The following is an 11,470-nucleotide window of genomic DNA, read 5'->3' as shown; positions in this document are numbered from 1 at the left end:
CCTTGCTGCTGCTGCTGCTGCTGAGTCGCTTCAGTTGTATCTGACTCTGTGCAACCCCATAGACGGCAGCCTACCAGGCTCCTCTGTCCCTGGGATTCTCCAGGCAAGAATACTGGAGTGGGTTGCCATTTCCGTCTCCAATGCATTAAAGTGAAAAGTGAAAGTGAAGTCGCTCAGTCATGCCTGACTCTTACCAACCCCATGGACTGCAGCCTACCAGGCTTCTCCGTCCATGGGATTTTCCAGGCAAGAATACTGGAGTGGGTTGCCATTGCCTTCTCCGAATTTATACCTTAGCAAAACCCAAAGAAGCAGATATTATCATTATCTTCATTTTACAAAGGGGAAACTTTCACAGGTTGGGTTCCCTGAGAAGCCAACTCAAGAGGAAATTCAGAGTACAGAATGTTCATTCATTCATTTCAGACACAGTTTGGTCTCAACATGGACTAAGTCCAGTCCACAATGCTTTAGAAGGCCCCTTGCTGAAAAATCAATAGATTTCACTCAAATAAAGAACCCATCTTTCTTAATTGCAGTCAAGGGTTACTGACTATATTATAGCTTTCTTTTATTCACAGATTTAAAGACAGTCCTCAGAGAAGGGCACCAGCCTTTGAGGTAGCTAGAAACAAGGGAGGTAAGCTGGTCATTTTGGGTCACCTTGGCCATGGGCTCAGTTCCAAGGATACGCTGGGGGAGAGAAGTCTAGGGGTCTTCTCTTAGGACAAGGTTTTTCGAGTAGAGATAGTTGGGCCTTATTTGGGTTGTTTTCTCTACCTTAATTCTGAACACTTTTCAATAACACTTAGGGAAGCCTCAAGCCTAACTCTCAACTTCACAACCAGAATAAAAAATTAATGGACTCCAAAAACTTTTGAGAACAGTTTCAAATTATTGTTTCTTATGCTCCCTACCTTATATTCCAAATCCCACGAAGAAATCACTGTGAAGTTGTTCTTATCAGCTGCCCTCAACAGGCATAAAACTGAACTGATCTCCTACACACCCAGTCTCCCAAACATCCTCTCCACTTGTGTTCCTTATCTCCATGAAGGACCCACGAGCTTCCTAAACCAAAACCTGAGTATCATTTGTATTTGGGACGTCACCTTTTCCCTTTCCCAACTAATTTTTAAGTCCTAGTCATTCTACCTTCCAAATTATCCAGAAGCTATCCATTGCTCCCCAATTTCACTGCTTCTTCCTTAGTTCTGGCTTCCCTGGTGGCTCAGGAGGTAAAGAATCTGCCTGCAATGCGGGAGACCTGCATTCAATCCCTGGGTTGGGAAGATCCCCCTGGAAAAGGAACCGCTACCCACTACAGTACTCTGGTCCAGAGAATTTCGTATATGTATAGTCTACGGGGTCGCAAAGAGTAGGACACGATTCATTGACTTTCACTTTCCTTAGTTCAGGGCATTATCTTTTGCCAAAACGCCTTCAACAGCCTACGTGGTTTTCCTGCCTTAGTCTCCTTCCTTCTTTATTCATTCGCTACACTGCAGCCAGAGTAATTTTTTAAAAACACAAATCTGATAATGTCGTTCTACAGTTTAGAATCTTTCAATACGAAAGATTTTAAAACTTCCTAATACAGTTTATTAGGATCTGAATGATTTGGCCGCTGCGTGCCTCCACAGTCTCATCCCCACACACCATGCCCTCTGTTCGGCCATAATGAACTTTCAGTTCCCTGAACTCAACTTTTTCTATTATCGCTATGTCTGACCAAACGGTTCTCTGCTTGGAATACCCTTCCCTCTACTTTTTTTTTGGGTAAATCAGATGCATCCTTCAGGTCCCAGATCAGTTGTCACTCGCACAGCCCAGGTAGGCAGGCTTCGTTCCACAACAGGTGTCCTCAGAGTGGTCCAGACGATCTGTCTTTCAGGCGGGCGGCCCTAACGGTGCCCTCGAGACTCCATCAGTGTCAGACAGTCGAAAGGCTCCTTAGAGCAGACCCAGATGCTTGCGGCTCCAGTCCAAAACAAGTAGGCAGTACATGAAGCTTCGGCCCCACAGCAGAGACACACCCAGAGCTTCCAGTTACGGGCGCTGGGTACAACACCGTCGTTCACCGCCCGGAACCCAGCCGGGTGTCCCCGCCTCCCACGCTGCGTCGGGGGGGAGGGGCGGGGCTTGGGCGCCGGCGAACGGCGTGCGACGAACGGGGGGCGGGGCCAGGGGCGGAGCGGAGCGCGCATGCGCGGTCGCCTTTGTGTGGGTCGAGCAGCAGCAGCGGCGGCGGCGGCGACGGCGGCAGTGGCGGTCCCACTGGCAGGCGGGCAAGAGGGGAGTCCGGGCGGCGTCCGGCGTGGGAGCCGGGGGACCACGATGGTAAAGAAGCGGAAAGGCCGCGTCGTGATTGACTCAGACACGGAGGACAGCGGCAGCGACGAGAACCTGGATCAGGTTAGGACAGGCCGCGGAGGCGCGGGCCAGCGGAGCGGGAGGGCTGAGTCCCGGCCACGGGAGTCGGGAGCCTGTCGGGCCCCGGGCCTTCTGGCTGGAGCGCCCGGCCTGCCTCGTGTCCTGAACGCCGCTGCCGCCCCCTCAGTCCTCCCCGCAGTGCCCGCGGCCCTTGGAGTCTGGCCGGGGCCTGGAGACGGAGCCCGAAGGACTTGGCGCCTTGGGCGGGGAGGCGGGGCAGGGGCCAGGCTGGTGGGCCTCGGACTGGGGGAACTGGAGGAATCCTTGGTCTGCCACGGCCAGATTGGGGCGGCAGGCAGCAGGCCAGGCGATCCGGCCACGGAGAGATAGAAAGTATCGCTCGCCAACCCGGGCGTTTGGGAGGTTTGGGGGGCGGTGCGGGGGGTGGGGGGCGGGAGAGGGAGGCTGAGAAGGTGCAGGCTGTGGAAGATGAAGTTTTTCAGACTAGGGTGTGAACAGAGTGAAGGGCAACCTTTCCGTGCTTGGCGAAGAATACTTAGCTGTGGACACGAATCTACTTGGCAGCTAGGGTGTTTTGTGTTTGTTAAGGGTCCCCATTGAGATGTCAGACCCAGGAAAGCTCTTGGGAGGAGGAAAGTGGGGATAAGTGGAGAAATATCTAGGGCGGCATGGAGGCCCTTTTCATGCAGCATCCCAGAATTCTTTCTACTTGAAAGATGTTCAGGAGCCATTGAAACTAACTTTACGTCTCACTGTCTTGGGGTTGCTTGAACTGTTTATATACTCTGGGAGATACTATAGGGAGGAAGCTGTCCTTTGTAGCAGTGCTCCACTGATAACAGAAGATTCAAAGAGAGTTTTCCCGCATGTTTAGTGAACAAATTATATACAGAAAGGATATGCAAGAGCTAGTAGTTCTGTAAGTTGAGTAGAGGACTGAACTTAGAATCTGAAATTTTTGAGTTCTAGGCTGTGCTGTTTTCTAGCTATGTATCTTTGGCCATAACTGTAAAGTCTAGATAAAACATCAGCCTTGTGTATCTGATTGGGTTATTACAAAGGATTGAGTATTTGTAAGAATTAATTGATACAAGCACTTGAAAACTAAAGCTCTTCTACAGATGGCTTCTTGGGAGTCCTCTGTATTAGGTCAGAGGTCTCAGGACTTAAATATTAGGGCATAAAAGGGGAGGACTTTGAGAAAGAGGGACTGGAGAGGTATTGAAGAAAAGAGGGCTCTAGTGAAAATGGTGGTATAGAGCTAGGAGATGAGGAAGTAGTAGGGCCTGTGGAAAAGTATCAGAGGGATAGAAACCTTGTTATGGGATAGAAAGTGAAAGGTAAGGTGAAAATGTTCACAGGAGAGACTCCTGAAATATGTGAAAATATATTCTTGACTGTAGAAGTTTGGCTGATAAGTTTAGACTGGCACTTAGGATTAGAACTTAAAAAACAACTATTTTCTAATTTTAAAATGTAGGTTTTTCTGATGATAACATCAGTTACCATTTACATAGGGCCTGGGGTGAACGTCCCTAGATCAGGAAGATCCCCTGGAGAAGAAAATGGCCACCCACTCCAATATTCTTGCTTGGAATACCCCATGGACAGAGGAGTCTGGAGGGTTCCAGTCCATAGGGTCGCGAAGAGTCAGACAAGGCTGAGTGACTAACACTGGGGTGAGCTAGTCACCTATATGTTGTGTGTGCTTAGTCGCTCAGTGATGTCCGGCTCTTTGAGACCTGCAGAAGGGTACTGTAGCCCTGGAGAAGGAAATGGCAACCCTCTCCAGTATTCTTGCCTGGAGAATCCCATGGACAGAGGAATCCAGCAGGCTGCAGTCCTTGGGGTCACAAAGAGTCGAACACGACTAAGCGACTGAGCACATACTGTAGTCCATTAACCTCCTCTGTTAGTGGAATTTTTCAGGCAAGAATCCTGGAATGGGTTTCCAGTTACTTCTCGGGGAGATCTTCCTGACCCAGGCATCAAACCCTCATGACTGTGTCTCCTGCATCGCAGGTGGTTTCTTTACCCGCTGAGCCGTCCAGTCATTTCAATTAAGTGCTTTATTTACATCGTCAGGTTTTCAAATTCTGATGAAGTAGGTACCATTTTCCCCATTTTAGATATAAGAAAAATGGAGCTTGAAGATATAACTTACCTAGATTCACACAACTTGGTAGTAGAATTTGAACCCAAATCAGTATGACTGCAAGGCCTATGCTCTTTCCATATACCAACTATTCTGTGTTTCGTATTGCAAAATGATGTTTCATAGTCGTTTTCTATGTTACTCGAATGCATGTTTGTAAAGTATATTGAATAGAGGAAATTGATACATCAATTTAAAAGATGATTTGGGGGGCTTCCTTGGTAAAGCACCCTTAAGACATCTGTTCTGATGATAAATGAACTAAGCTGTAAATTATTCTTTGATTTTTTCCCCCAGAAGCCTGACAAATAAAATGAGTAGAGAGCTTCCTTTTGTAGCAGAAAGATTTTTCCTTATCCACAAAAAAGTTTTTTCAAAGTGTAAACTGAAGGGATTACAACTTTAAACCCAACTTTATCTATTTGTAAAAAGAAATTAGCATAAAATTTGTAAGTAATACCTAATACATTTTAACAGCAATTTCAGCTTTCTCCTTTTCAACTCATTGGCATTCTTTTTATCAGATGGGAACCAGATCAAAATCCCCATTTCCTGTGCATCCTAACAGGCATCAGTGCCTTCTTTCTATTCAGCCCTGTGCCAGGCTTTCAGAGGAATCAAAAAGTTCTATGCTCTCTAGAAGTTTTCCCAGAGATCTTGAGCAGAAGTTCAAAGTCAGCCTAGTTTTGCGGTCTTTAGGAATCCTCAGAACAAAGTTAATGCCTTCTGGGCCTTAACTCACCAAGATGCCTTGGTCTATGCCATCTATTTCTTGGTCTTCGTTGGTGGGGTATAGCATTGTATTTGCTGTCTAATGAGCAGGCCTTGTGGAAAGGAACAAACCATGACAAATCCCTGAGTGTCAAGTGTGAGAATGGAGCACAGTTAGTAAGGAGATCCTTTGTCTATGAGTTTTCCAAGTGGGAATCTAAGCCATTATGTCAGAAATATTACCTCCAAATTAGTCTTTACTGAAGGTGAGGCAGGTCAGCCTTCTACACTGGTTTTTCCTGGTGGTGAGAGAAAGAACATGTATGTATGAAACTGCTTGGGTTGCTTGTTTAAGATGTACTTTGCAGGGGCTCCCATCCCAGACCTACTGAATCAGAAGACTCTCAGGGGACTCTATCCTCTGAGGTAAAATACGGCATTTTACCAGTTATAGTCCAGGTACTTATTTGTGTTAAACACTGAGACCACTGTCTGTATGCAAGTTAATCTTTTTCATAAGACACTGTAAGTAGTTTGGGAGAGAAATAGCTTCCTGTCTCAGCCATAGTGTGTGTGCACACATAACCAAAGGCACTTAACAGAGATGTTTAAGGTGGCTTCCCTGGTGGCTCAGAGGTTAAAGCGTCTGCCTCCAATGCGGCAGACCCAGGTTCGATCCCTGGGTCGGGAAGATCCCTTGGAGAAGGAAATGGCAATCCACTCCAGTATTCTTGCCTGGAGCATCCCATGGATGGAGAAGCCTAGTAGATTACAGTCCACGGGGTCGCAAAGAGTCGGACACGACTGAGCGACTTCACCTCAAACCTTAAGGTGGCAAAGCAGCTGGTTTTTCTAATCTCTGAAGCCATTTGAATTGTTGGGATGCTTTTTTTGAGGCCTGTTTGTTTTTTCCCTTTCTTCTTGGTGGGAAGAGGTATGTAGTAACTGAATTGGAGTTCTTTGAAATTTGTTTTAACTTTCAAAGGTTTTAAAAACTCAGACCTTTGAAGGATTCATTTTAACATCTGACCTGATAGTGACCTTATTTTTTATGTTGGCCACACCTTTTTTTCAACATCTTAGAATTGCAAATCATGGAGTTATTGCTTTTGGTGCTTCTTGGGAAAAAATAACACAATTTGAGCCAAATCTAGGGTTTTTTACCCCACCATGTACCTATATGAAGATAATATGCCACTCTTTTGGAATAATATTTATGTAGTGGGTCCTGTAATATGAAAAGCATCCAAGACAAGAAAGGAATCCGAAGTTGTCTATTCAAGTCAGTACAACTCAGTGTTTATAACAAGAACTTTACTCTGCCTTTTTCAAGGAAAAAAGAAAAGCTACCTGCAGTTATTTTGTAGTTTTCATCTTTATTTAAAATGATGGTAATTGTGTTATCCTGTCCTCTTTGCTAATGCTACTTGAAGTAGCCATAAATTAAACTTTTTTTTTAATAGGCCCCTAAGTATTTTATAGGAATTATTTTTAGACATTATGTGTTTAAAATATCATTCTTATAAAGTATCCTTCCACAAATCTTTCACATAAAAGTTGGGAAATTTAGAAGTGCTTCTTATTAATATAGTCTTTTTTTTTTTTTTTTTGTCAGTGCCAGGTCTTAGTTGTAGCACATGGGATCTTCAGTCTTCATTAAGGCATGCAAACTCTTAGTTGCTGCATGTGAACTCTTAGTTACACCATGTGGGATCCAGTTCTCTGACCAGGAATCCAACCTAGGCCCCCTGCATTGTGATCATGAAGTCTTAGCCACTTCTTAGCCAAAGTCCCTAAGGTCTTTTTTCATGAGTCAGAGCAGTTTGAAGTCTAGGATGAAGTTGTGAGAAGTGTCAGTGTTAACTTCTGTAGTTTTTAAATTTGTGCCATGATGTTGTATCTCGCCTGATGTAACTCATCTGCCAGTTTCAGTTGACTTTCCTTTAGAAATAGTGCAGGGAAGGTTGAGTCCAGTGGGAGCCATAACAGGCTTTTAGGAAAAACTGAAAACCTGTCTTTCAACACCCCTTCTCTTGGTTTGTACTTATTTGCTCCCTTCCTAAGTTCCCCAAAAGGAAAGATTTTTTCTTTTCTTTTTTTTTTAATCTTTTAACAAATGTGTTAGACAGTGCTAGACAATAAGGCTATTGGATGAACAAAATGGAAGCAATTCCCACCTTCCAGGAGCTGGGAGTAGGGGAGCACAGAGGGAGGGACAGGTGCTGAAATTGCTCAGAGAGTCATTTCCTTAGATTTGTGTTACATCTTAGGAAGGAAGAACAAAGATGCTGTGACAGTTTGACCTGGGACCCAGTGCTAGCCTGATGGGAGTGACATTTAAGCTGAGACATGGAATATGGATTAGGGACAAGGAGATAGGTGACTGAAGAGTACAGGGACATGTGAGTGTTCATGGTTGAGGGACCAAAATGTACAAAACCGTTGAGGCAGGAAGGGCCTAGCACCCTCATGAAACTGAAAGAAGCAGAGTGACTACGACATCACTAGTTGGAGAGAGAGTGGTCCAAGCGAAGCTGCAGAAGCAGTCTCTTTGGATTCTTTAAAAATGGAAAAACCAGTTTAGTGGATCACAACCAGTATTAAAAATAAAAACAAAATTGAATCAAATATAAAAAATAATTGTATGTCAGACTTCATAAAGATAAGTATGTTTCATAAAGATATTGTTTCATAAGGTCTAATTTATCTCTCTGTGGGCTGAGGTTGAAAAGAAGTTTTAAGCCACTGGCAGGATCAGGTCAGCAATATTCAGGACTGTGAACTCTATTCTGAGGGTAATGAGAAACCAGTGGAGGATTTTAAGCTGGAAGAGGTGTTCCTCTTTGTCTTTTGAAAAGTTTTCCCAGACTGACATGTGAAGAGTAATCTAGAGAAGGGACACCAGTTAGGTGGCAGATAGAGGAGTCCAGGTGAGAGATGGTGCAGAGGGTAAGTTCCACTCGGATGGAAGCTCCGAGAGGGCAGTGGAGTGTCCCTGCATCTAGAATAGTGTCTGGCTTGCTGCATGTTGCCTTGTCAATATTTGTTGAATGAATGCCTAACTTGGACCGGTGTAGTTATAGACATGGCAGAAAGTGGATTCAATAGGACATAATATTCACGCTATGAAACTGTGAGTTTGATGATTGATTGGATGCTGGGGGTGAGGAAGAGGATGTTCTGGCATGAGATAGGGAACCCTGGAGGAAGATCAGGTTTAGAGGTGAAGAGTAAATGTTCAGTCTTAGATGTGTAGAGATTAAAATTGTCTTATGAGACTCAAGTGGAAGCATTGTAGGTAGTTGAAAATAATGCCTGCCTGACACAGAGTAGACAATTAATAAATCTTTGCTGAATAAGCAAATGCTACTTGTGGCATATCCATGGTAGAAAGTTAGATTCTAACTTTTCTGTATAGTAGGGTTGCTTAGAGATAAAAAGGACACTGTCAGATTGGGAGTTCTTACTCTAGCCTCTGCTGTAATACTGATATCTTTTCTATAAGGCCCAATGTGCATTAGTTAGAAAGTATTCAAAGAGGGAACCAATTACAAATAAACAACAGTAATAGAATTTTTTGAAGATTTTTATGTACTTTTTATTTTGATTGTGTTGAAAGCTGATTTTATTTTATCAGTTCTGTGGCAGTGTGGGCCTTTATAGAGCACAGTATTTTATCTATAACTATAATCACTTTGCTGGTAATTGGAAGAAGTTGCCACAGTTAGCTCCAGTCATGCAATATGTAAAAGAATGTTATACTGTCACTTTGGAATTACTTATTCTGAAGGGTTTTTGTGTTTGTTCATTGGTTTGGTTTGTTTTCTTTTGTTTTTTAATTACAAAAATAGTGCATGCTTGTTGAAACAGTTCTAGCAAAACAGAATGGGACATACATGTATGTACAGATACATGTATGGCATACCTGTATTCCACAGACATGTGTGTACACAGTGGCTGTGTTCCTTATTCTTTAAAAATAACCGGTGTCCACTGTTGGAATGATGTTCTTCTATCAACAGTTTTGATATGAAAGAAAAAATAGGAATTAATCTCAGATTTAAACTTCTGTGAATTATTACTCTTTACTCAGCATCTCTCAGGTCCTCCCACTTCCCTGTGTCCCTGTGGCTACTTAGGCTGTCCAGGCCACATCCACTCTGATTGCTCTCCTGTGGACCCCTCGTTACTTCTTCCCTGGCCTTCTAGTCCATTCCTGTTGGTCAGAGTGCTCTTCTAAAAGCCCTCTCAGGGGATGGTTACTTCCCTAGCTTAAAATCATTTGATGAAGGCTCCCCACTGCCTTCCAATAAAATTTGTTCTCCTGATCCTGCTTTATAAACCTCAGAATGATGTGGTTTCTTCTCGCCTCTAACCTGCCTCATTCCGTCATCCCCTACCCCTTGCCTAAGAAGCTCTAGTCACACTGGTTCCCTTTCAGTTCTTTGGTTAAGCCAAGCTGTTGCCAGTCTCAGGGCCTTATCTATTCTCTCTGTAGACTTCTGTCCAGAAGACTGCTGCACCCCTCTCTCCTCTTGCCAGGTTTCTAGTCTCAGCCTAAATACCATTGCCTCAAAGAAGCAATCACCCTATTGCAGATAGGTGTTCCATCCACTTGACAACCACCTTCTCAGCACTTATTACTAGATATAATTGTTTCTTTATCTATTTGTCTCTCTCCCTCACTTGATTTTATTTATTTTAAAAATTTTATTGGAGTATGGTTGATTTATAATGTTGTGTTAGTTTCAAGTGAACAGCAAAGTGAATCAGTTATTCATATACCCCCTCACTTGGTTTTCAGTTCTGTGAGATCAAAGGATTATGTATCTTCATGACTGTCTACTCAGGACTTGGTATATAGTAGGTGCTGATAGCAGGGGAACTATTAATATCTGTCCCAGCTTGCCAGGAACTGAGTTTCCCAGAATTCAGGACTTTCAGTGCTAAAACCAGGACAGTCCTGAGCAAACCAAGATGTCTGGTCACCCTAATGGGCAGTAATCACTTATATCAGTTGTATTTGTGGAATGAATAAGTGAAAAATACATGCTAATTAACTATTAGGGAAAAAAACCTCTGAGGTTTATCCATATGAGCTTTTATTCTCCTTATCTGGGGTACAGAATGTGTATCCCACTTTCATGTGATCATGGGAGGTTTGATTAAAGAGATGAGACTTAATTTCCTTAGAGTAAGGGGAAGCTAAATTGCTTTATTACAAGTTAATCCCAACATGGCATCACAAAAAGCTCATTGTGAATGATGGGGTAGGGGAATTCAACCCTCAGGTTTATGAATCTTGACATATTGATGGATTAAAATTATAATTTTAACCAAAATAATACTATTTTAATAAATATTACCTTAGTGTAGTTAGGCTTGCTTTGTTAGGGTCTGAGTTTTGGCCACCTAGTTTAGTGTTGAATATCAAGCAGTGTTAATGACACTCCTCTGGAAGCCAGATGTGGCATCCTACACAGCCTTACCTGCGGTGTGTTGGGCATTGGCATTACTCTCAGCAGATCTTTAGTTCAGCTTCAATTTGATAAACCATGCTGGCACCCTACACTGCCATGGCATCCTAGAGGAATCCCGAGAAAAGAGGTTTTCACTAGCTGTGATGAAATACAGAGAGGATGGTGAGAGAACCAATGGACACACACCAACATCATCTCAACCAGTGTGGCACAGTGAAGTGGGCCTGGCAAGAGAGAGCTGCAGGTGGATCTACCCCCATTCATGAATCAGTTTTAATCTGGCTTTTGTGAGTATTGGTGTTAGATAAATCCACCCCTATAGGTAACAAATCTATCTGTGTGTGCAATATTGGCAAGACCTTTCTGTTGCACGTTAGTGTGTTCAGCTGATTTATGAGCCCTCAGAATATAAAGGACTTAACTGTGAAGAGTAGCCTTTCACACTTTTTAAGGTCTTTGCTGTCTCTGTGCTGTTGTTAATATGGTATTTAATGCTGTAGAAGAAGGACTGTGCCTGTCAGATGCAGTTGTCCACTAATGAAGAGCCATTTGCTAGGTTTTTATCTTTTATTTTATTTGCTTATTTATTGTTAAATTTTTATTGGGATATATTTGATTTACAGTGTTGTGTTAATATCAGGTGTACAGCAAAGTGAATCAGTAATACATACGTTCACTCTTTTTTAGATTCTTTTCCCATATAGGTCAGTTACAGAGTTTTGAGTAGAGT

The 11,470-nt window shown here is 43.3% G+C and overlaps 1 protein-coding gene across 1 annotated transcript in view; it reads left to right on the top strand.

The window, feature by feature from the left end:
• Positions 1 to 2,205: 2,205 nt before the first annotated feature.
• Positions 2,206 to 11,470, top strand: part of RTF1 (RTF1 homolog, Paf1/RNA polymerase II complex component) — a 44,448-nt gene continuing 35,183 nt past the window's right edge. Inside the window, exon 1 of the mRNA XM_068964363.1 lies at positions 2,206 to 2,415. Within this exon, the coding sequence (XP_068820464.1) occupies positions 2,206 to 2,415 (210 nt within the window). The remainder of the gene's footprint in view (positions 2,416 to 11,470) is intronic.

Source organism: Capricornis sumatraensis, chromosome 2 (assembly GCF_032405125.1).
Source record: "Capricornis sumatraensis isolate serow.1 chromosome 2, serow.2, whole genome shotgun sequence".
Taxonomy (NCBI): Eukaryota; Metazoa; Chordata; class Mammalia; order Artiodactyla; family Bovidae; genus Capricornis; species Capricornis sumatraensis.
The sequence above is the reverse complement of the archived record's forward strand: the minus strand, read 5'-3'. Positions and strand labels throughout refer to the sequence as shown.